Raw genomic sequence first — 26,332 nt, 5'->3', positions numbered from 1 at the left:
AAGTTTATAAAATTACAAAAACAAACTTAATGTTTTACACTATACGTAAGCTACACAGTTGTTTAGGAGATATTTTCTGAAACAATATGTATTTTTTTTTTGCCAGAGTTACACATTAATGGTTGGTGATACCGATTTTGTTTTTGCATGCCGAAATAACGATGGATCGCTACGTTTCTGAAGTATATATTGCATTTATATGTTAGACTTTACTTTTGAGATTGACAAAGCTTACCAAAAACCAAAACTAAAAAATAATCGCCAGAAAACGAAGCAATTTTCTACTAAGGTGCGAGAAACTGTTATAATTGAATCTTTTTGTAATGTGCATTCGCAAACCGAGTAATTACTACGTTTCTGCTTTCATTAAATGGAAGATATTTTTGCGAATGAATTTGTCCTATGCTTGTGGACTTAAAGATTGTTCCATATATAAATCGACACAATTTTGTAAATAAATCGATCGATTCCGGAGCTGGCTAAAGTACACGTTTGGTTTTCGCGCCGGATCGATTATCATGTAAATAAAGAAAAAACCTAAGTTACTGAATATTATATTATGTGAAGTCGAGAAAATCGTCACAAATAAATATAAGGAACTGTAGCTATTTACTCTTCTCATTATATTTGTCTCATTGAATCCGCTCTCTGGTTGTAATTTATAATATTTATTTGAACTCTTACAGTAACGCTATTTTTCTGTAAATTTTATAAATTGTTTAAACAAACTTGATATTACTGTAATATTAAAATAGCGCAATATATTAGTAATACAATATTAATATATATTTTTTAGATTAGAGATTAAAAACAAATTTGTAAACTTCGTATTATCATGGGAGGAGCGCAGTTTTCTCTTGGCTCAAGTGATTCTCCTGAGTTAAGACCGTCGATTCTCACACAAGGGGTGTGTTTAGACGAAGCTAGCGCTACGTAGCGCTACGTAGCGGCTTCATGTAGCAGTTGCAATTGCTGCGTTACTTCTGCTGGACAGTATTGCTACGCGCAGCATGTTCTATAGAAGTAACGCAGCACTTGCAACTGCTACATGAAGCCGCTACGTAGCGCTACGTAGCGCTAACTTCGGCTAAACACACCCAAGGTATATGTTGCTATCCTACCACTCAAATGTAAACCACGTTCGAAAGAACGCCTGTGATTGGTTGACTTGCTTGATACTTGAAAATTTTCGTGTGTTTCCGGCTTTAATAAGCATTAATGTTCGTATCAAACGATTGATGAAAGATGGAATGACAGCGCACTCTCCGAACGCAAATCAAACCGCATACGTTCTTTCTTCCTGTTTCTCAGCGCATGACCGGATGCTTCTGCATTCTAGAGGGCGCGGGCTGCAACGGGCTGAAAAATGGCGTATCCTCGCGAGGTGTGGTTGACTCGCACACGGAAACATTCTTCCCCCGTTCAGACAGTAAAGATCACGGCTTACCTCGTCCTCAAACTTCGATCGTCCCGAGCTACGCAAAGCGATCAAAGAATTTTTCTAGACGCAAATCGACGTCCCAGATGTGTTCACGGTGTTACGAGTACTCGCAACGGAGCGATCGAGCGCGATGTAGAAAAAGTGCGACCAGGGTACGTGACACGCAAATAAAACAATAAAAAGGGAGAAAAATTTTCCAATTCGAGTTGTTTTTTTTGTCGAGATGCCGAGCTTGGCTCACGCGCGAAATGCCTCTTAACAAGTAAACGAACTTTTGATATTACAATCCGAAGTCTTTTTTTTTTCAAAACAATAAAATTGCGAAATTGGTCGTTATTACGTTAATAATTTATATTTAACAAATGCTATTGACGATCGATTCCCGATTATATTTTGGTTCCTTACTCCCTACATCCGTATGTCAGAGACTTCTCGTTTTTCAACGGTTCTCTATTCCTTTTTTTTAGTATTCGCGAACTTGGTACGGGAGGCGGCACAAAGTTGCTTAGACAACGAAGCTCGCGTTGTCTTCTCGTTCTCAACGAACGCACCCGAGCGAATAAACGCGTACAAAACGTTTGCAATTGCAGAGTGCGGCCAAGTATTTTTTTCGTTCCTGTTCCGTTTCCGCATCCTCCCGTATGTTGTCTCCTAGAAACTTTGTTTTGGCTATCCACCAAAGCGAGCGAGTCTTTTTACTCGGAGCGTGAGGTAAGAGACGTAAAGAAACACAATACACTCCGCGAGACTCCGAAAGTATATAAATAAACAGAGAGATTTTACATCACGTATCCTTGATACACGAGATATGCGAATCAGGGAGGGAATTTATTCGCGAAATTTTGGTTTTTTTAGAGATCGGCGTCGCGCAACAATCGCGAAAGGTGTGTGTGCGCCGCTGAGAAATTTGCGCGGCGTGGCCGCGCGAATAGAGGAGGAAGAACAATCGACAAGTTCTGACTATGATCGGAGCGAGGAACGAAATGATTGCCACGAATGGCGCCATGTACACCGGCAGCCATTGCGTAAAGCAAAACCTCACGCGCCCTTCGGATTTGTTTCTCCACATCCACGTCGTAATTAGATCGCGCGCATGAAAGCGATTAGCTCTCGCGGAACTGTGTACAAAGAGAAAAGACACCGAGTGGCGAGGGGACATTTAAGCAAAAAAACGGATCCGCCGAAAGATTTGCGCGTAGACCGATCGCCGAGAAAAGAAAGAACGAAGAGAAAAGAAAGATTTGTGCGCGTTGTAAGTTTTCCGAGTCGCGCGTCATAGAGAGAGAAAGAGAGAGAGAAAGAGACGTGCATATGCTTGCACGATATGTAATAATGAACTATAGCGCATCACGGCATTGCACGGAATTTAATACCAGTTGACGTTGCAACGTCCTTCCGCCAGCGGACTATCTGTTGTAATTGTGAAATTCTTGAAAGATCCGAAACCTCGTGCGGAAAACCCGACAAGAGAGATCGCACAATCTTTTGAAATTAAATATATACATATATATTATATATGTATATATATATGTATCGTCGCGATCATTTTCGCAGGACCGTTGATGACGTACGTCGACGAGTCAGTCGACCAACACGTCACACACCGTACTACATGAAAACCGACTAAATATCTTGATTTTTCGACGCAAAAACTCCAATAGAGGCAACGCACGGCGAAGAGCAAAGTGGCAAGGTAGCGCAATACTACTTGGATTCGTATACACATACACAAACACATGTGCTCACCCGCGCGATTTAGTTATATACACACCCTTACTCGTCGAATACTCGCAACATTCAATCGATCGGTTTTGAATCGGCCATGTCGAGCAACTATGTTGCAAATGGACAATATGGAACAATCGCGGAAAGTGATTGTTCCGCGAATGATGACCGATTAATTTTAACTTAACGAAGACGATAAGAGTTCATTCTTTCGTATAAGTTCGAGACAATTATAACCGTGATTAGTTAGTCGTGCGAACATCTAAACTGAGAAAAAAAAATGAGGAAGTCGTAAGATTCTCCGCACGAAGCAATTTGCGATTTGTTGTATAGACGAAATTAGGTTATCGTTTGTGCCTGGTCATACCTGGCCATACCATGACCGTACCATGGTCGGGAAACAATGGCCAGTGACTTGCGTCTTTAGATGATCGAGAATTCGCGGAATGAGACACATCCGACGTGATAAATTTTACACGTGACAATCGAGACTCTTCGGTCTCGTCGAAGTTCGCGTGTCTGAAAAAAAAATTCGCAGCATTATCAAGCGAAAGAAAAAATTTTCTAGATTTGAAATAGCATAGTGGTGCAATGGTGTGTTTCGTTGTGCAGTGTGATGTCATATCTGATCTCTCTCTCTCTCTCTCTCTCTCTCTCTCGCTCGCTCGCTCTCTTGGCAGTTACGATTTAAGTAAAAATGGTGTAACCGAGTTCTCACAAAAGAGTGAACAGCGAGGAAAAAAGAGATTCCACGAGTGAAATGTCGATGAAATTTTACTGACTGTGTGTGTGCGCACGGAAAATCGTACGGAATTGACTAACAATTTCGGTTAATAAATAATTTTGTTTATTTGTCTGAAGTATAATAACGTACGCGCGAGTCGGAACTCCACACATTACGTTAAATACATATTTGTTCTGTTTCCTCTTCCTAGGGATAAAAAAAGTTGTCGAGAATAAATTTTTACACACACGCGTAAAAGCAACGCGGAAAACTTATTGATCTTGCAAAAATGATAAATATACGTTGCATAAATTTATATTTTTAACAACAGAATCTAAAGTGACTGTGAAATAGTAGAAAGATAATGAATTTAAAGTCTAAATCGGCGATGCTTCGCTGTCTTTTAAATAAGACAGAAAGACTATTGACCGTTGGTTTCTCTAAGCGACGCTTTTACAATGTACAATAAAGATTCTAACATCACACCGTATTCTTTGTCTTGTCGTTTACTACGAGTGTCGGTGCTAGCAACGCGGGGCAGCGTTACGGCCTATTGTTGTTTAGGCCTCTCGACAATGTTCTAATTGTCCGTACGACGGTGTGTAGCACAGTGTTGTAGACGGTTATAGATAGCGCTGCTAGAGAACCTCGAAAAAAGGAAATTACGAAAGGTGGATCAGTGCCGGCATAACTGCGACAACGCCGTGGTGTATTTCATATGCAATTCGATGGAGAGAAGAAAGTATTGACGAGAAATGTCCTTTTGTTGTACAACAGTCGTGTCGTGAGAGGAGAAGGTGGAGGAGGAAGAGAGAGAGGCTCGGCAACATCCGAGATACAGGAAGCGTGAAGAAGGATACACAATTGACGCACCGCCGCTGATCAGTTACGAACGTAACGATAATGACCAGGTGCGCAAAAAATAAGATCGTCTTTATTGGATTGCCAGATGTTGATTTAAGATTGCTCCCCGTCAATATCAACAAGTTAAAACTGACGTATGATGTTTAAAATGTTTGTTTCTAGTTTTACGTCGATCGCAATTGACAAATTTTTCCGAGTCTCGGAGAAGCCAAACAACAAAAATCTTTCGAACACTTCTGCCATTTTAATGCTTACTTGCGCGGCGTGATTTGTGAACATAAAGATCCGTCGCGTCAAAGACAGTCGAATTGTGCGACGGTCGCCATTGTGCGATACAAGTTGGTCTCGTAGTCCCATCGGGAGAATATTAAAAAAATTGTTAATTGATCGATCGAGAGAAACTGGCTTTAAACTCGAAATTTTCGCGGAAAAAATCAAACTTGAAATTTTCAAACTGCGCGTAACACAATGGAATAATGATAAACTTGGAAAAAGTTACCTTTTTGCGCAATAATTGTTATTTCGCTTATTTTTAAAATGGCTGACTTGTTTCTGGAATTGAAGTTTTCAAAGTTTCTTTATTGCTTTCAAAAATCCTCATTTATCTTAACGTGTGTACTGACTCTTACTTGATTCAAATTACAGAAGTTTTGACTTAGCGAATATTTTCAATATCTCTCAGACTTGGTAGTCATGGATCTTGTATGAATTGTCTCTTAAGTTCATCTCTTCAAATGCTCTGAAATCAGACGGCGTGGTTATACAGACGCGGTAGCCAATTAGGATTCTTTGGTTTTAAGAAAATTCATCAAAGTAATTGACTACCGCGTCGCTTTTAGCCGCGCGTTATGCGTTTTATCTGCAGATCATTAAGACGATCTTAAAATATAAAAAGAGGCACACACCTCTACGACACCTCTTTTCGATTGAAACTCAACTCTTCCGATTGACTCTCCTTGACTCAAGTGTTCTCTTGACTCAACTCTTCTCTTTTCTCACTCTTTGGCACGAGTTGCGCGACAAATACAGCACATACTCTTTATTCTCACGCCTCTGTTGTATTCTCCCACTCTCTGGCAAGAATATGCTAAACGATATTGTGCGCATACAAAGACCGCGTTCTAACGTACGATTGATTCTAGCGTGCGAATGATTTGTACTTAGTCGGTGTAGTAGGGTATCAGAACGCTAGGAGTGGCGTGAACTAAAAGAGTCGTGAGATTAAAGAAAATGTGCTGTAACTGACGATCACACATGAAATGTAAGAAGCTGGCGAGGATATGGTAACGGAATGGTAACACTGGAAGAAAAGTTGACTCATCAAAACTAATAAACTGGTGTCGCATCGTGTGGTCACGTTCATGCTACGATAAGCAAACTGATGTCTTTAAACTTTCGCGCGAGAAATCGATACGTACTATATTCGCTGTGTGGACGAAGAGCGTACGTTGGATTGGCTGCGCTGATGCGCTGACGCGCAGCTGCCTGTCTCGTTGCCACACGAAGAATCTGTGGCTTGTACGGGGCCACACTTCTTAAGGATCAATTTATCGTAGCAAGAACAGAAGTTCTCAGGTTAAGATTCCGCAAAATACATACTATTTAATTAACTTACTTTGTTTAACGGTCGTTAGAATGTGCAACTTATTGTTTATTATCAACAAAGTTTATTATCATTTCAAAGTTTACAGCATAATATAGTTTTTTTGAACAACAACGCGAGTGTGTATTGTTAGAGGAAGATGATGTACAATTGTACTGTTTTTCTTTAAGCAAAATGGCGAAAGTTGAAGTTTATCGAAATATTGAAAGTGATTGAGATCTTTTGTTAACCTTTCGAGGTTAAGCTAAATCGTGCAACACGCGATATCCTTTTTTTGTGCTGAATCGCGTCTGCAATCCAGACGAGAATTGTTCAATCGCGCTTTGAAAATCAAAAAAAGATTCTCAAAATGCGATGCTCGCGATGCGATCCAGCGCGACAAAAAAACATCGAGTATCGTAAACTTGGGATTATGGCTGCGTTCAGGGAAAACGCTTTCGTGTGTGTTATCGCTAATTGGATGCGGAACAAGAGTAGACACGTCAGTAATGTATAAAATAGAATATTCAAGAGAAGAAAGAAATATTCGTTTTACAGCGAGTACAAAGTAGAACTTCCAAGAAGTAAGAGAATCCAAAAGAGAAATCGAGTAAATCCACTCAGCTCTCTTAAAATATGGCTGATACAGACATGGGAGCCATTTTTCCGTGACGTAAGCAGTAAAGGCTGCGATATTGGTTAAAAATAAAAAAAAAAAAGGAAGAAAAGAAATGTGAGAGCTTCTCATACTAAAATCGTGGTTAATATTCACAATAGAAACTGTTGTGGTAGTGAATTGTGCATATAAAAAATTTACTGCAGACAAATTGACGCGTCAAAGGTATCTAAACTGGAGGATGTGTGGTTTTAGAGAGCAACATAACGGCAAAGATGCTTTCCTTTACGACGTGTACTCGGTTATTTAGACTTTGACTTACTTAGTCCGAATGTTTTAAGATAATAACGGACGAGTTCCTTGATTCTTATATTTAAGATCGTGTACGTATGTGTGTATGCTTTACACATATTCACACATACGTACAACAAAACGGTCTTATTTCTCAAGAAACGATTGTCGCTTTTGGAATCAGCGTTCGTTTCTTAATAAAAATTTGATTTATTCTCTAAAACCATCTCGAGTGTTCATGAGAAACAGTTACAAGTGGATAGGATTGCGTGAAAAAACCGGAGTTCAAAGAGTTGGAACGTATGATAGTGAAAAAATAACGTAAAGTTTTTGATTGTCAACGGAAGAACTACTCCGTGTCAAGATATTGAACTGATCAAAGGTTGTTGATATCTTGTCAATTACGATACAATTTAGTATTGTTGAGAGTTTACTCAACAATACTTTCAGAATACGAATTACAGCATGTACTTACTTTCAGAAACATTTATTTCCTCACGAATAGCGATAAAGTTTGTGTACTGCAAATCAAACAAACAATTTATTTTGCACAATAATTAATGTGCTTTTTATGTATTATGCTACGATAAGAGCGAGAAGTGTGTTTTCACAAATTGCGTGAATAGGCAAGTATTGAATACTAAAAATGTTACTTTTGGTAAATAAAGCACTTCATTATTGTGCATTAAAAAGGTTGATTCGATCAATATCTATTTCTCGTGGGAATACCTTGGAACAGCTATAGTCTCTCGATAAAAATCTTACATTTTTTACAGTGTAACTAGAGACATCGTGTGTTACATTAGTGTTTTTTTTTTTTTTAATGCGTCTGCGTATCTCATTATGTGTGATGTCTTACACGTGGATTAATAAAGAATATGGGTAAATTAAAGAGAAAAGGGTAAATTAATTACTTTGTCTAAAATTATATTATATCCTTTTTCGAAACAGAATTTACGTGTAATGTTATCTACGTGTTAGATCACCGAAATAACAACGTAAGATCAATTGTATCGGATTTGTGTGATGTGATTTATAGAAATCCAATGAACAATTTTTGACAGTCAGGATTTTATTGTATAATTGTAAGAAACCAGTTTTTATTTAATAAAGATCTAAAGTTATCAATCTTAAATTGAAGATATCCGTGAATCACAATAATTTTAAATAATATTTTAAGGCTCGTGAAAATTCAACTAAAGTAGTAACTTAGTTGACAATAATTTTACTTTATTGACTTACAAATTATTTTTATGTCTCATAAAAAAAAGATAAGTTTGGAAGTAAGACGTGAGATAACTTTGCAATACATTGCGTGACTTAGGGTTTCACTTTACATATATTACGATGGGGACCAATGCGTGCTGAAGAGTTAGAAAATAATCGATCGCGAGTAAAGTGTGCACGTGCTAGTCAAAGAGCGGTGTATTCGTCATTCGGTCTCTTTGACGAAGATTGGACGCTCGCGCGACACGGTGTCTCCGCTTTTTAGTCTTGTACAAAAAACTGTTGTACAAAAATTTAATCAAGTGAAACGGGTTGTCGTATACGCGATTACAAAATTTATGTAAATTGTTGCGTGGAGACACGCGGAATCTCTTTTCTGAAAGAACGAAGACACGAAAATACAGACATTTTATTGTAACTCTGAGAAAAACGGAAAACAAGCAATCATGTACAACAGTTATGTAAGTGTGCGTTTGAAAATAAGATTAAGATAATAATGTGTGCACTGATGTGGAATGTTGCAAATTATATTGAACATAGAAACACTTCTCTGAGATAATACAAAATTTAAATGTAATTGCAATTTGCACAATTCTATTATACTTAAGATATTTCTAGCTATGTTAAATCTGTATAAAAACATAAAAATAAAACTTTGAAAAAAGCTGTTTATCTTCTGTGTGATTATCTCTCTGCTGTGCTTTTATTTACTTTATAATTTTTATATTTAATTTTGATACAAATGTACCGGCAATTAAAAATTAGCATATTTATCTGTCTGAACACAGGCTAGTCAAAACCGTGAAGCAAAATGGAGGACGAATACGAACGGAAATTTGCAGAAATGCAAAAATACATTCCATTCTTGGAAGCGATGATTGAGAGACTGCATAAGGTCAAGGAATCTTCCGGACCTCAAAACGTCAAAGATAAAGAAACTAACAAATTTCAATTACAGAAAATGCAAAGTCTACATGGGATTCTAACAAATAGTAAGCGGAAGTACGTTTGAACAATATTTTTTTATCAATCACATTCCATTTACATTTCTTAGTTACTCTCAAACAATTCTTAAAGAAAATAGAAATCTTGGTGGATATAAATTTGTAATTTAAATTTGTAGTTAAGGATGTAGAATTTACTTAATGTTTATTGCAATATTTATTTTTTTAATTGTATTTTGCGTATAAAAACTCAAGAAAAACTGCGACTAGCATACATTAAAAATATATCCTATGCGAATGTATACACGATATTAAATTTCTATTAATATTCTAAAACAAAAAAGAGATATACGATATGTAACCAAAATATTATTGATGAAACAGATTGAAGATCGAAACGTTGCAGCGATGCGAAGATGTCCTAGAGAAGTTGCAAAGTAAAGTAGAAAAGGTAGATATGCTTATATTTTGTTTACGTTTTATTTGTAATAATCGTTTGTTGAAAGTGCATTATCAGTGTAGTGTCTGTGTATTCATGTTCTGCTGTGTGAACGTTTTTGTACACATTCACTTTGGAATATCGAACGAATATGATTTGCATGCAAGAAGAACATGCAAAAAATCATAAACAACTTTTTTGTTTTTATCTTCTGTGTGATGAACGTGTGTATCTTTTATGTGTATGTCGGGACGATGCTGATTCGCAGATTCACTTTTATTTTTATTATAGTTTTATTTTATTTTGTTAAACTTGTGAGAGTAAATTTGTAGACGTTGATAGTGCACCATGTGTTTGTGTACTCTATGTCTTATTTATTCTAATTCTACACGAGTTTCAGGGACATATATCCAGTACACAAATGGCATCTGCAGAAAATGATATCGCGCAACCTTCGACGTAAGTATTAGTGAGTGTATATTATCAAGACTGCAAAAAAAAAATAATACAATTCTCAATGATTTACCATCAATCGTTTTACAAAATTCATAAAATGTTAAGATTGTGACTTTCTTTAATTTCTAGTTTATCAGAAGATAAACAAGTAGAAAACAGGACAGAAGACATGGAAAACAAAAAGATGGAAAACCTGGAAGACTTGCAAGATGCGGATACTGATAAAGAAATCACAGAAATTGAGGAAGAAACCCCGGCAAGTCCGGATCGTTCTAGATCTCTTAGTCCTGATTGCCAAATTTTGCCGATAATAATTCCCACGGAACGCACGTCAAACTTACCTAAAAACAAATGTAGCAACAATCCGAGACCACGATCTAAAGTAATACCGGTTATCACGATCACGGATCGTTCAGATTTGTTGACGGATTCCAACTCCGACGATGTCACTTCCGAGTGGGACATGTTGGAGGAATCGGAAAGACATCACACGAGGAACAGAAACAACGATATTGCTTCTGGTCACGATATAACGATCGGGGCAACAGCGGGCGTCAGTAATCTGTCAAAAAATATCAATGACAATAGAAATTATCCGTTAGACTCACACGATGTACAAACTATTCCAGTTCCTGCACTTGACGGTTCTAGACGATTAACGTCGTACTTAAAGAAAATGAATTTAAGAACCGGCGAGACTTCAGAATTGCCTGCGAATATTCCAGAGAGAAGACACAGCTCTCCTGACCCTGAAATATTGTATACAAGGTCTAGAGTTACATCGTCCACTGACCGAATTCACAGACCGAGAGATACTGCGTCGAAGTCGCCGTCCAAGACACCGTCGATACCTCTTTTGCTTTCGCCGCCTGCTTCAAACGAACCTCCGCTGTCCCAGGAAGATTTGGCTGAGCTATTATGTGAAGAAAGCGGTGTCGAGAGACATGACAAGACGGACAAGAATAAACGCAACTCGGACAAGCACCCAAGCTGCAGGCTTGGAGGACTCAAAGTAAAGAAAAATTTGCAAAACCCTATGGGAAGTTTGAGTGGGAAAGTTGGTGAAAATAAAGGACCACATCATCAAACGAACGACCAACGACCGCAAGCGTTTTATCAACGTTATGCAAATAATTACGAGAGATATCCGCGTCCACGTGACGGTCTCGAGGAAGGTCTTCATGGTGCTCCAAACGCACCGAATGACAGAAACGTTCCGCTTTATCAAAGACGTTCAAGCACGATGGAAGGACACAAAGACACAGGTCTGACAGAAAACGAATTTATCATAGAAGGCATGGATTATTATAACATGTCACATATGAATCAGACGCATTGGGCGCCTCCCACAGCTACTCAAGATCAATTTCCTAATCCACAGTGGAGAATGCCTAATCCACCTATGCAATCTATGCAACCTATGCAACCTCCTATGCAACCTCCTATGCAGCCTCCTATGCAACCTCCTATGCAACCTCCTATGCAACCTCCTATGCAACCTATGCAGCATTCCTATCCACCAATGGATTCACAATTTAGACCAAATCCTTATCCACCGAATTTATCTAACAATCTGCAGTACACAGGCTATCCAATGAATCAGGGATCTTTCACCGCCGATCCTTACAATGAGAGACCGGATTATCCTCCCGTGAGACCAACTTGGGACGGAACCGCTTCTAGAGTGAGTGAAAGTGCGATACCTCCGTACGAAAATGTGATGCCTTGTGGAATGCAAGTCCCAGACAGTCCCTCGGCTACTTCTTTTCAGCGACCTACTGTAGCTTGGGGCAGAAGTAACAGAGGCCGAGGAGGAAGAGATGGATACTACAACGATAGAAGTAGGACCGACGGGAGATCTGGATTTAATAATCGCGATCCGCGCCGGCCTGATTGGTCGCGAGAGAGTCACTTGAATCGCGAAAATCTAAATCGTTTTCCAAATCGGGACCCGCGCGTCCGTTCGGAATCACAACACAACGCGACGATGAGTCCGAGTCAAACCAAAGAAACCAGTACTTCACCTAGAGATCCACGTATTGCCAAAGACAAGCACGTAACCGCGCCAAATAAACCCAAGGACGTAACTCAGACGGAAAAAGATCAAAACGAGAAGGATCCCAGAAAACGGCAGACGACATCGACAACAACAAAACCGCACACGACGAAAGATAAGTTAAAGCATCAAAAGTCATCCGAAAAAGAGAAAGAGAAGGACAGGTCGCTAAAAGATAAAATGCAATTGTCGTTGGAAGGTCTTTACGGCGTGATTGACACGACCACTCAGGGTTCTAGTTTGCAAAAATTCAAAATTCCCAAAATTAAACGACCCGAACAGTCACAGTCGAACAATCACGTCGTTAACGAGACGACGAAAAAAGACAAAACTATGAAAGACAAAATTTCGTCGCGCCCGAAGACTGATAGCAAAAAGAAAAAAAGTTCGCCTTCTCAGAACAAGGACGATGCGAGCACTGAAGTGACCAGCAGCAGTGACAGCAATGTAGTAAGTGATAGTCTTCGATCCAAGGAGGATGATGTTACAAAAGAGAGTGAAAATCTCTCGTCTGTGTTGATCGAAGAAAGTGACAGGAACAAGATAAAGATCACCGAAGCAGATACGGTGACGAACAATGTCAAATTAAATGACGCGGAGAAGAACAAGAAGGACGATTTGGAAGCAGACGGGACGAAGTCCAAAGAAGGATTGACGCAGGAATGGATCGAACAGCTCATCAGAAAGTCGTTCGAATTTGGCGAAGGAAAGAAGCTCGTCGAGCACGCAAAATTGATACATAAGCTTGGAGAAGCGCTGGAAACAAAAAAGCTTAAAAAGATCAAGAAAATCATCGATTCGGATTCCGTCAGCAGTTCGGACGAAGAAGAAGTGACAAAGGTCGAGACAAAGAAGACGAAGGTTAAGAAAAAGAGACGAGTGATTGTGTCGGACAGCTCGGACGATGACAATCTTGCGGAAAAACTCGAAACATTAAATAGCAGCGGTGAAGCGAAGATAACAAAATCGGCAACTTCCGTGAAATCGAGACGTTCTAAAGAAATTGCCAAGTTAGCTATTAGTGATTATATTAGTGACTTGAGCAAAGAAGGGTTGTCTACAAATGTAACTGCGAAAGAAAGTGTTGAGGTAACTGACAACAAAGCTAAAAAGACGCAGACGGAGAAAAAAAGTAGGGAAGAGAATGATCCATTAGAAGATGATAATGAAAAGACTATTAGCCATTCGGAAGACAACGAGCAAGTAGACAGTCGGTCGAAAGATAAAGAGAAAAAAGATACTACAGATAAAGATGATAAGATCGACCAGACCTCCGCAGACAAAACAAGTAGTAAGGAACAGCCGTCAAAAGATCAGGATAAGAGCGAGACAGATCGCGTTACTTGCGCCACTGCAGACGAAAACACTGAAGAAACTTCAACTGACAAAGTGGACAAACCAAAGGTAAAAACAAAGAGAAGAAATTCATTGGAAATGCTGCATGAGGATATCAAAGAAATGTTCATAAGGGAGGATGTGATAACGGCAACGGGTGTCCGGAATTGTCGATTGTCGAAAGAAAATCAATCGGGAGTAAGTGCGAAGAAAGACGAGGTGTCGAACGAGAAGAAGGTCGCCGAACCGAGTCCCGCAGAGAACGACAAGTCGGGAAAGACGTTGAAATCTCGTAAAAGTAACGAATCTTTAATCAAATCGAAATCCAAGACTAAAAAGAATGTCAAGCGCAGAGTTAACGTACGTTCGAAGGAATATATAACGAGTTCCGATAGCGAAGGGGAAACTCCTTTGGCCTTGCGAACGGATAAGTCGCTTAACAAGACATCGACTCAAGAAGGCAGCGAGAAAGGCGATGAGCTGCGAAGATCCAAACGCGTGCTGCGTAAGGACATCGCGAGTGAGCCACGAGTGCTGGTGGAGAAGGTAGATGTTGCTAGAACAGACTCCTCCAAGATCATGTTCGACAGTTCGTCCGACGAGAGCTTCAGCATAGATGTAGCCGAATTAACTGCAGCGGTAGACAGTTCTCTTCGACGGGAAAAACAGACTGAGGATCCTGTTGAATGTCATCAAAAAGCCGCGAAGAACACGAGTAAACGACAGTCAAAATCGAGGAAGGCGTCCCTGCTCACTGAGGACAAAAACGATAACGAGTTCTCTGGTACGGATGCGGACAGTGCGTTGTCGGACACTTCCATGTCGAGCAACAAAGTCGGAAAAGGAACTGGCGGTGCGGCCAGAACGTGTACCAGAAACGAGTTACTGTGCAACGTGCTGATGGGTTTGGTACCGATGGCGGCGGGAAAGGACGCGTTGTCGGCTGATAAGAACAGCGAGATAAGCGAGAACACGAACGATTCCGCAACTATCGAATCAAAGACCAACAAAAAGCTCGCGGGAAATAAGAAGAAAAAGAAGTCCAGTTGGAAAAAGGGAATACTTAATACTAAGAAGAGGAAAAAAAAGGTCGCTACGGTAGCGTCTAACGCCGCACAGACGGACAGTGAAAAGACAAATAACGAAACAAACGTTTCGACAGACCCGCTAGATAAGTCGTCGTTAGAAATTGATGGAAAAGAAGAAAAACCTCCGGACGAGGCTACGAGCAGCTATTCAGTCGATGATGTGAATATATTTCCAACAAAATGCGAAAAGATTGAACCAGCTCTGAATAACTCTGATATTGCTGAAGATTACAAAGAGTTCAGCAATTTTACGGAGTTGTCAGAACTGTCCAATGCGGATTGTGAACCGTCATTGAACGATTCGTTTATTTCTATCGATGAGACTAAACCGATAATTAAAATGGAAATGGACGATGTTGCGGAAAATGTTGGGAAAGAAAATGCCGCGCCATCCACTACGTCAGTTGTCACTGCAACTACATCAAGTACAACTGCAACCGCGCCAAGTACGTCATCTGAGACAGTCACTACTGAGAACGCGCCAACACTTGAAATTATCAATGCTCCAGCAGCAAATAGTGTTAAGGACTCGACAGAAATTATTTACGACGAACAGATAGAAGAGATCTTCCGACGAACAGACATCAAAGATTTGATAGAATACGCATTTATCGGCCTCAACAAGCGACACAAGTGTCAGCTGTGTATATTTTGGGGGAAAGATATTGTTCATCATTACAAAACGACTCACACTGGAAAAGAGATACTTATTTCGCGTCTCAAAGCGACAGACGCCGAAGCGGCGATTGCCGATAACAACGCGACAACATCCGCATCGGAGACTAGTCAGAGGGGCAAGTATCGTTGCAGATTCTGTTTCAATGATTACTTTATCAGAGAAAATACGGAAGACGTGGCGCTCGAGTCTTTCTACGAACATTGCACTACGCACACAGGTGAATACAGATTTCGTTGCAATTCCTGCTCCTATCAGGCGGTAGCTAAGGCGTCTTTGAAGACACACTTCTACAAAGTGTGTCGTAAGCAAAAAAATGAGACTTTCAATGATGCTTACTCCGAAGACGACGTACCAAAAGAAAATACCGTCTACGGCTACATGTGTCGCGCGTGCAATTACGTGCAATTAAAACGGAAGAACGTGGAAACCCACATAGCGTTTTGGCATCGGAATGATCCGACTGAAATCGTAAGGATTAACATGTCCTTGACGGTCGACGAAAGTGAGGAAGGTAACAGCGAGAATTCGCAAGAATTGGATGAAGATGAGACATTCGCTGTGGAGACCAAACCAAAAATTTCTGAACTCCAGAATACAGACAGCAAAAACGTGCCAGAATTAGTTGATGTTAAAATGAAGAAATCGCAAGACGATGATATCGTTATGAAAGACTCTACTCTACTTGAACCAAAAACAGAGACAGACATGCAGATCAAAGAAGAAGAAGAAATTGTCGACAAATCGAAAGAGTCTCAAGAAGAGACGGAGACGTCGGTTAGCACCGATAATTTAAGCGTGTTTGTTTGCCCGCCAGAGTTAGAGAACAACGAAGTCGAGATACAACGTAAACGGCAGAAGATGATGCAAGAGATCGCCAATAATATTCTGCTAAAGAACCATCTTAAACCGGGGTTGTCTATTATAGATAAGTTGCAAGATAAGATGCGTCCGGACGCGGTTGTTGGTTCTATTCCTGAAGACAATACGTCGGCGGATATTCCGCAATCAGAAGAGAAAGATTCTTCTATCACAACTCTCGTATCGAATACGGAATCATTAAATGTCGAGAGTAATGTGATCATCAAAGAAGATCTGAACATTGAAGAACCGTGCAGTCAAGAGAGTTCCTTGTCTGTAGAAGAACAATCGATAATCGATAAGCTCGAAGCGGCGAATGACGTGAAAGAAAAGGTGGATGTAAAAATCCGAGACCCACTTTTGATTATGGATTCGGGCAAGACAAACGAGAGCGATGGCGAGATGAGCGACGACGAACATTTTGCGCTGGTCTTCGAATCAGATTCCAGCAGTGAGCAATCTGATACCGAGCCAGCTGACGTTAACACAATTTTGAAAGAGACATCGAACATAAACGCGTCGTCAACGCAGGACCCAATGCTGAACACGACAATTCAGAGATTAGCTGCGCAGCTACAGAACGTCAAGCCGTCAGAATCTTTGCCTAAACAGATGGTCGATATTAAAGTAGAGGTCAAGAGTGAGTGCTCGTCGTCGTTCCAAGAAGCGCCGAACGTTGTATCAATTGATAATATCAAGAATTTGATATCAACAGAAGAAAATACCCAAGGTTCGGAAACATCTGACGCAACATCACGCAAAAATTTCATCACATTTAGGCGACTGAGCGGCGATAAATTATCCGTGCCGACGCCTCCGTTGGATAATCAAGTGGACACTCAAGTTTCCAGTGCAGGTAAACTATTGACATTTATCAATGTTGGTCGTTAATGTTCGCGCTGAGATAAATCTTGGTTTATAAGCAATATTTCTCAACATATCTTCTTTTTTGTCAAAATATGTAAATTATTCAACAATTAATAATTAATAGAAATTACTCTCGGGCTCTGAAGTTTTCTAAACTAATAAATATGTCATTATAAGGTCATTAAGAGCTCTTAATGACCTTATAATCATATATTTATTAGTTTATCTAAATTATTATTTGATTGGTAGATGAAACTCAGTCAGGCAGCTCAAAGCAAACAGAGGAAAAATGTTCGTTTTTGAAGATTGAAAACGTTATTAGTCTCGCACCGAAATCTGATAATAAAATTGAAAACGTAATCAGCATTACGCCAAAATCCGACAAGAAACCTGAAGGGAATCCTATTGTAAGTAAAATGTTCTCTCATATCTGAAACATGGCAAAATATATTTGTTTTAGTTTTTGTTCTCATCATTTACCTCACCTTTTGCATTGTTTGCAGATCAGTAATATTAGAATGGTGGAGATTTCTCCTATAAAGAACAAAAATTGTCTTTTGAAAAAAACTCCTTTAATATTAAAGAAACCTAGTCACTCTGTACTCAGAAAAACGGAGTACGCCAAGTTAATTCCGATCACGAGTCCCTCAGCGTCTTCCGAGAAATCTTTTGTCGCTCCTCTCAAGGAATATGTTTCCATCGCTCCGGCAATAACAAAACCAAGTTCGTCGAAAGTGAATTACATGGTAGTTTCAATGTCGCCTATTGTTCAAAGGGTCAAGGATGCTACCAAGCCGGCGACCAAGTTGAAATCGGAGAGCGCTTACGTAACAATGCTGACGGAAAGAAAATTGTGCCATTTCTATAAGTGTATGGCCTACGATTGTGATTTCACGACTGACTATCTCGATGATTTTCGCGTGCATTATCAACAGCACGAGGAGAACGAGAAGAAGAACAAGGAAAGCACCGATTATCAAGCGTGTCCTTATTGCTATATGAGTTTCAGTTCGTGGGTCGACATAGAACTTCATCTTTGGGAGAAACACAGTCATTGTCAGTATCAGTGCTCTTACTGCTTTTATCGAGCCATTTTGCCGACTTATGTGCAACAACATCAAGTAAGAAGATTTAAGTTGCTTTACGTTAAAAAAGGGAAAAAAGTAATATATTTCTTTAATCGAATGTTTTTTTTTGTTTTTTATTTTTTTAAGGTGAGTGCTCATCCCGGAAAGAAGTTTCAGCTTTTATTGGGCAAAATGCTCAAGTCGGTTCAAAAAGAGGAGGCTATCGATCGTAAAACCTATGTGAAGCCGTTTGCGTGCAATGTTATGGGTATATATATTTACATAATATTTATTGTGTGTAAAAATACGCGTAATAACATATATTAACTTTGGATTCGCAATATTTCCAGACTGCAACACTTTCTATTACGTAATCGACTCGTACGTCAGACACTTGAAGACGAAACATTTGATCGAGCATCCCATATGTCACTTGTGTAATATTCACATGAAGATAGACGCGCTTGTAACTGTAAGTTTTATTTTTATTTATCTATTAACAAGAGAATAACTTTGTGTTTTTTGTAGCATTACACAACACATGGATATTCCAAGTATCAGTGTTTGTATTGCTTATGCGGTACCAAGACTCTGTCCAAAATGCATGAACATTTGAGCACTTATCACTATAATAAACTGCCTCAAGTTCTCGAGCGCTCGCTTCCATCGCAGGTATATACACTTTTTTTGCAATTTGTTTTATAATAGAAATAAAATAATTTAATGGTAGATTATTTTAATAATAAAGTAAATTATATAACATCTTTTGCTTTCAATTAAATTTCAGTTGGAATCTAATAAGGCGATCATAGACCAACTCGTTTTGCGAACCTTTGATATAAAAATTCCCGAAGCAAACGTTATTTTGAACGATGCTAATGTCGAAAAAGTCACGGATTTAACAAACAATCAGATTTCCTCAACTTCATTGAACCACGACGCTGCCTCGTCGAGTCAAGAACGATCTAATCTACAAAGTAACGTGCCACCGAATGACGGCAGTGTCAGCAGCAGTACAGAAATCAACACCGATCCTAACGTTTTATCAAAACGGTCGAAAGATGCGCTTCTTTCTGACGTTGCGAGTACTGAGAATCTGTCGTCGCCCGTAAACGACAGTGTAACGAACACGTCAAAATCCTCGATTGATCTGAATTGCAGCGATGAGTTTGTTAATACCGATCTTCTCGATTCTAAAATCTTGAGAAATCTTGCTGCCAGTATTAACGACGCATCAGTTCCAAAGGACGACATCATAACGTCTACAGACAAATTGGAAGACAGCGACATCGAGATCTTGGAAGACATTGTGTCGGAGAAAGATTTGAACACGCCGAAGAAAAAAGATCAGAAAGATGATTGTACTGCGGATTCGGCTTCCTCCGAGCAAAAGATTGAAAAGAAGGATGAAATCGCGTCGTGCGATACCGCTGAGGATAAACTCACAACCGAGGAAATATCTGCGGATACCGCTATCGCCGGTACGAAAGTAGAAAAACTTTTGACTTTGAACGACATCAAACACACCGGTTTCATCGGATGTGATCTCTACAAATGTGCCTACGCGGACTGCAATTTTACCGCATCGAATGCAGATTTATTGAAGACTCACATCAAGGATTGTAGCATCGACAAGTCTAATCAAACTTTATCTTGCGCGCATTGCGAACGACATTTCGGAAAAGTCGGCTTTTTTATGGAACACATCAAAATTCACGGATTGAAGCGCTTCGGATGTTCGCGATGTCACATGAGATTTGCGGTCAGATATCAAGCTACAAGTCACATGAGAATAAAACACAAATCTGCGAACACAAAGTTGGTTCCCGCGGATCCAACGAATCCATCCGCGGACGGTCTTTTTGTCGTGCACTCATGCGTAAGTTTCTCTCTTTTTTTTTTTTTTTGCATATTGTTCTTGTGTTGATAATTTGTTTTGTGTTACTCTGAAATGCAATGTAACAATTTGTACAGTACGATTCTACCGAGAGAAAAACCAAGAAACGTAAAGGTACAAAGTCCGGAACGGATAACGAAGGTGAGAAAGCAGATAACAAAAAATTATCTTTCAATCCGGAAGAGATAGACCAGTTACCGCGTCAGGCGATTTACAATCGAGAGGTCCAATGCGCTGTATGTCCGTACACAACTAAAGTTCGAACAAACATAGTTCGACATTTGCAATTGCACGCGAAAGACGAGAGCGTGCCCGAGATCGGACCCGTCAATCCTGTTCCTTGTTTGGACAAGAAAGAAAAAATGTTCGATAAAATGGTCAATTTAGCGAGCAGCTCGCATCAAAATGGCCGAATGAGCGGCAAACCAAGAACAACTACGGAGGATGATAGCATACCAAAATTCGTACCGGAACACAAAAGGTATGTTTTCGTTGTTTGCACGGTTTACCTCAGTAAAAGAAACAATCAAAATGTTGTAATACACACAAACCGGTTTCTTTAACAGATACGTGTGCGCCGAATGTAATTATCTGACTGTAGACGAAGCAATGTTAAGATATCACTTGAAGGCTTTACATTCGGACGAGCAGTATTTTCGTTGCTCACACTGTCCTGTACCGATACCGGGCCAAGAGAATCAAAATATATCCATAGATAAAATGGGTGTTCACTTGAAAATGCATGACACGAGACTTTATAAGTGTTCCCATTGTCATTATCATCATTATCACAGGTGCGCATGTGCGCTTACGTAATTTTCTGTAATTAAATATGTGCGTATTTTTTATACAGTTTTAACAATTTTGACGTCACATATCCAAGATTACATATTTTAAAACATGTGACAAGTATGATAATTTTACATATACGTATTTGTATATGTATAAAATTAGAAATACTAATTATACACTAATAGAGAAGCAAACAGTCAAAAGTAACAACAACAACATAGTAAGCTGTGAAAAAAAAAAAAACATACTTGTCAAATTAGTAAGTAAGGCCGATACGAGCAGTGAGAACCGGGTGGTCGTGTTCAAATAAAGACTTTATTTAGTATAATATAACAAACGTTTCGGTCCCAACAATATTAGACCTTCTTCAGTGTATAAAAGTTTGATTTAATTAAGCTTAAACTCGCTACATCACACGCAGTAAACAGAAAATGTCAATAGAACTTGTCGTTCAAGGATAATAACAAACTATGTACTGAGAACTTGTTATTATCCTTGAACGACAAGTTCTATTGACATTTTCTGTTTACTGCGTGTGATGTAGCGAGTTTAACCACTTGCGGTGCAAAGAAATTTACGGTTGCGCGTGCCAGAACAGTCGAGTGCAAATCACTTCGAGGCGCGTTCAGGCAGCGTTCAGGGGGTTCCAGAAGAGAAAAATATAAAGACAGATAAAGACGCATCAACTAATGATAAAATTACATATGTATGAATACTAATCTTATTTATTAATAAATAAATGCGTCACAGTTGACGTGACACGTACGTCATTTTCTTTTCTGCAACAATCGCCTGACGACGTGTGTAACACGTCGCTGGCGTTCCGGTAACAGAAGCATCTCGACGTGCGTGGCACGTCTTTGCACCGCAAGTGGTTAAGCTTAATTAAATCAAACTTTTATACGCTGAAGAAGGTCCAATATTGTTGGGACCGAAACGTTTGTTATATTATACTAAATAAAGTCTTTATTTGAACACGACCACCCGGTTCTCACTGCTCGTATCGGCCTTACTTACTACTTTGAACATTTCACGAGCGATTTATTGAATACTTGTCAAATGTTTTATTTATGTTATTTGTTGCAACGCGAGCGCATTTTCTATGCTCTCTGATAGTATTGCAATGTCATCTAGATACGTTGTGGAACGTCATCTTGCCGACAAACATTCGGAGAAAAGACCTTTTGTGAAGGTGATAAGAGAGCTTGAAAATACGGATAACGTTCAGCAGCAGCCGGTCCAGACGGAGGAACCAGAAGAGGAGATGCCCGATCCGGACGGCAATCACTGGAAATGCAATCACTGCGACTTCAAATGTGTCTACAAGGCCGACGCATCCACCCACGCCGAGACGGTTCATGACGAAAGCTGTCAGTTCAAGTGCACTCTGTGCAAATTCAAAACAAACGGGAAAATATTTATCGAGCAGCACATAAACAACAAACACGCGTACGATTCTAACGCCGATTACGCTATGGCTTATCACAGAATAAAGGGAGTCAATAAACGTAACAGCGAGGTCGCGGAGCAAAGCGGACAAGATGAGCCGTTTGACACGACGCCTCTTTGGAGCAGAAGCATGCCGCGAATTCGACACATTCGTGGGATTCTCCTGGAAGAGATCGAGACAACGGCGGAATCGTCGCCCGCGACAACAAAGGCGTCACTGGGCAAACGTAAGAATGACACAGAGATTTCGAACAGGCCGGCTAAAATCAAATTTAGCGAGAAGTCAGGATCTCTCGACGAGAATGTCAAACACTCTAAAGAGAAATTAAAACGATCGTTCTCGTGCGAGAAATTATCCAGAGACTCGGAAAGTGAGGAACAAGTTGAGAAGGAAGGCGCACAGAGCAAGACTGACTCACGCGATGTCACCGACAAGAGATATTTGAATCGAAACTTACAAACAGCGAAACACACCGAACACACAAAGACGGCGGATGCAGCAGAAATGAATGATTTGGATCTAGGACAATTCGGTCCTTACGGCAAACCAGAAGACAACTTGTACGTATGTACGCTGTGTAATTATTTCAAAACCAAATACAAGCACGACATGAGAGATCATCTTTATAGGGAGTTGAAGTATTCGAGGTAAGAGCGTTACACGCTGTGTTTGCATAAAACTTAATTGTGTTCTTAAAAGCAATTGTGTTGGTTTATTTAGATGGCATTGCAAGACTTGTGGATATCTAACGGTAAATCGAAACTCATTGATGCAACATTTTATAAAGCGTCAACATGGAGATAGTGAACCCGAACCACTTTCACCGGATTATGCAATTGAGGAATGGGTATGTGTACAAAAAAAAATCTACATTTGTTATTGAAACACGTTGTGTTTCAATTCACAGTTAAGTTTTTGTTTTATTTTTTTTTTATTAATTAAACCTGTGATCTGAACTTTGACTATCTTATTTGTTTTGTTTTTATTGTACACAAATGTCTTTTGATTTAAAGGTAATGACTCTGCTGAAAAAACAAACAGATATAATTAAGAGAAATATCAACTCCGCACACAAAAACGCACCGACGTCCGTTAACAAGTCTGCTGAAAGCAGTTCCGTTACGTCCAAGAAGAACCAAGTGGACAAAAAAGCTGTGAATCTCGCGCCAACTATATCTAATTTGAAAAATGACATTCTTCAGGACGTTAACAAAAGTATAGACACTGATGATGGCGACAGCAGAGATGCTGACGATCTTGTGATCGATATAGGGGAAGACGAGGAGTCCGAAAGTAAAAATAACGAAAATGACCCTGAAAATGGTAAGTGTGCGAATTATATTGTTATTTTTTCTCACTTGTTCGTAAAGAGAAACTTTTATATCGCAATAATTCTGTACGTAGTTTGCGAGAAGACCGAAAGCCCGGACAAAACGTTGATCTGCAAACATTGCAAGATGCCGTTCCACGGCTTACGCGGCCTCAAGTTACATATTGTGCGTGTGCATCTGAAGGGCGACTACTCGTGCCCCTATTGCAATCACAGCACCTGCTCCGAGCTGTCAATACGCCAGCATATTCGCGTAAAGCATCCGTATTGCCCGGAGAAGATCATACACAAACCGAATATCGAGAAAATGTCTAGTGAGTTCTGGGAGAAGCAATACGGCGTCACTTTTCCAGGAAAGTCCAAAAAGCGAAAGAAGTTGAGCGTCGAAGAATCCATTAATCGCATGTCCGTAAGGGAGAAGTGCGAGATATGCGGCTTTATGGCCATAAACTATACTGGTCTAAAGTCACACATGAGAACGCACGGTTTACGTTCTCATAGGCAGGATTTCAAGTGCGAACATTGTACCTACAAAGCTACTTTCAAGGCCGAACTGTTGGAACATTGGGAATTGAATCATCCCGAAATACCGTTCAAGTTCCAGGAGGTCGAATCCTCCTCCGGCGAAACGGAAAGTGAATTGTTGTCGCCCAAGAAACAGAGTAGCAATGTCGACGATATGTCAGATGACGTGGAAGACGAACCTATGGAGGAGACCTTAATATCTGTGAATAACCCGAACGTGATCTACAGCTGCTCATATTGTAGTCTTCGCAGTAACTCGTTGCTGTCGATCAGACGGCACTGGGGGATCGTGCACAAGGATTCGAAAAGCTCAGAAACTGGCGATATGCCATTTAAATATAAAGAGATCCGACTGCCGGCTTCGTTACCCAGCAGTAAGGGTAGTAAGGACGCCGTGGAATTGTCTTCAGATATTGGGAAGCCGTCGCCGTCGATGGTTCAGCGGCACGGCTGGGTCTGTCAATGGTGTAGAGAATTCTGCAAGACAGATAACGACAGAATGATGCATCAAAACATATATCACTCTCATTTGCCGCAGAATTTTAAATGGCAGAAACAACAGCAAAAGGAACAGGATCAATTGACTGGGTGAGTACGCTTGTATTTTTATGTTAGTAAAACGCGTCGTTTTTATCAGAAAGAATCTGATCGAATGAATTTATAGTTTTAGCACATCGCCACGACAAGTAGGAAAGGCCGATGGCATTCCTAGTTACGAATCGGTCGTGGAGAATCTAGTGGCGAAACAAGTCAGACTGGACGATGCCGCGGCAAAAAAAATGTCCAGTTTCAACGCGTCGTTGCCAAGAAAAAGTAACACTAGCGGTCGTCAGGCTGTCGCGAGGAAGTCCACTACCCGATCGACTCTCTCGTATGTGAGACCTGGTCCGCGTATGTTTAAGGCCGTTGCACGCAAGTCCACGGCCAATCCGTTGCCGAGGTATCTACCGAACTATGTTCCTATGCCACGTTGCTTCAAGAAAATTGTATCCGATGAAGAAGAAACAAGGAGCAAACCGTCTTCGCATTACGGAATACCGAGCAAACCAGTAAATTTAGCAGAGTTGAATACTTACATGGTGGTTGGTGGCCATAGTATGAGAGTAAATTGCCAAACTCTCGCCACGTTGATTAACATCAATCCGAAGATACTATTGAAAGATATTAGGAAAGATCCTATATATTCTGCGGTTCTGTTAGATTTTAATTAGTGTCGCAATTTGTTTTTGCAAAGATGTGATTCTGTAATGATCAATACTCAAAATTGACATAATTACTGATCCCATAACTAATGATTACTTATAGATTACTTTTTAAAAGCATAATACATATGAGGATATGTTTTAACGGAAAGAAACTCCGTAACAAAAACTCCACTCTTATAATTTTCTAGTACAACAGGAGAAGAGAATACAAGCACGTTTTAGTTACTATATTCAAAGAAAGATTGCAATGATAGTGAACCCGTTCGTATATCTAATTTTTTTCTCATTTTATAATATAAAGTGTATCATACATGTATATAATGCCACTGAGAAATAAGAGCCAGACTAACAATAAGTAGTCTAAAAAGATCTTGTAATTTTACTGAGATAAGAAACATAATTATAGGAACATCTTAGTGTACGTGTTATATATAGATAGGATACATGAAAAGTTGATTAAAATTAATTTTTAACTTGATATTATTAAATAATTGAGTACTGTGTCATGTGAAATTACAGGTTCTTTATTTTTCATAAATTGTCAATCATTATGGAAAAAGTTTTATTTAAAATTCACATAAATTCTATTGGTGTTTAATGTTGAAAATAATTTCAAGCTTTAGACACTTCTCACCTTTTTTAGGCTATATATTTATTTCATTATTAATAATACTTCTGAGTAATTGATACAGTCATATATCGAATTGACTTTTTTTTCTTCAAATTCAGTATGACTGTAACAAATATATACAAAAGTCAATATTTTAATAATGTCATATTATTAGTTTATGTATTTTTTATTGCAGTTCTTATTTTCACTTAAGTCTTGATTATCTTGCTATAAAGAAAGTAACTTGAAAAAAAAAAAAAAAAA

General features: G+C 39.5%; 1 protein-coding gene across 10 annotated transcripts; it reads left to right on the top strand.

Annotated features, from left to right (window-relative positions):
- The first annotated feature begins 1,349 nt into the window (after positions 1-1,349).
- LOC109854099 lies at positions 1,350-26,332 on the top strand. Of its 10 annotated transcripts, none has more exons than XM_020426871.1 (21): positions 1,350-1,593; positions 2,032-2,152; positions 2,297-2,693; positions 4,222-4,801; positions 9,259-9,472; positions 9,799-9,865; positions 10,254-10,312; positions 10,439-17,181; positions 17,442-17,599; positions 17,696-18,313; positions 18,407-18,527; positions 18,610-18,731; positions 18,788-18,931; positions 19,047-20,138; positions 20,234-20,637; positions 20,723-20,950; positions 22,083-23,045; positions 23,119-23,245; positions 23,412-23,721; positions 23,803-24,841; positions 24,918-26,332. In XM_020426871.1, exons 5-21 carry the CDS (start codon positions 9,282-9,284, stop codon positions 25,462-25,464), a joined length of 12,933 nt encoding a protein of 4,310 aa, XP_020282460.1. In that variant the 5' UTR covers positions 1,350-1,593; positions 2,032-2,152; positions 2,297-2,693; positions 4,222-4,801; positions 9,259-9,281; the 3' UTR covers positions 25,465-26,332. The 10 variants fall into 10 exon arrangements, with proteins under 10 accessions (XP_020282460.1, XP_020282459.1, XP_020282457.1 ...); XM_020426870.1 differs by having other exon boundaries at positions 1,909-2,152; positions 4,497-4,801; XM_020426868.1 differs by having other exon boundaries at positions 1,909-2,152.

This window comes from Pseudomyrmex gracilis, unplaced genomic scaffold (assembly GCF_002006095.1).
Source record: "Pseudomyrmex gracilis isolate BER0280 unplaced genomic scaffold, ASM200609v1 scaffold_59, whole genome shotgun sequence".
Lineage (NCBI taxonomy): Eukaryota > Metazoa > Arthropoda > Insecta > Hymenoptera > Formicidae > Pseudomyrmex > Pseudomyrmex gracilis.
Note: the sequence above shows the minus strand (reverse complement) of the source record. Positions and strands in the feature narration are given on the sequence as shown.

Coding starts and splice junctions, on each gene's coding strand:
- LOC109854099 (XM_020426877.1), top strand. CDS start 9,282: ATGGAGGACGAATACGAACGGAAATTTGCAGAAATGCAAAAATACATT. Junction 20,139..20,233: donor TTTTTGTCGTGCACTCATGC/GTAAGTTTCTCT, acceptor CAATTTGTACAG/TACGATTCTACCGAGAGAAA. Junction 24,842..24,917: donor GAACAGGATCAATTGACTGG/GTGAGTACGCTT, acceptor ATGAATTTATAG/TTTTAGCACATCGCCACGAC.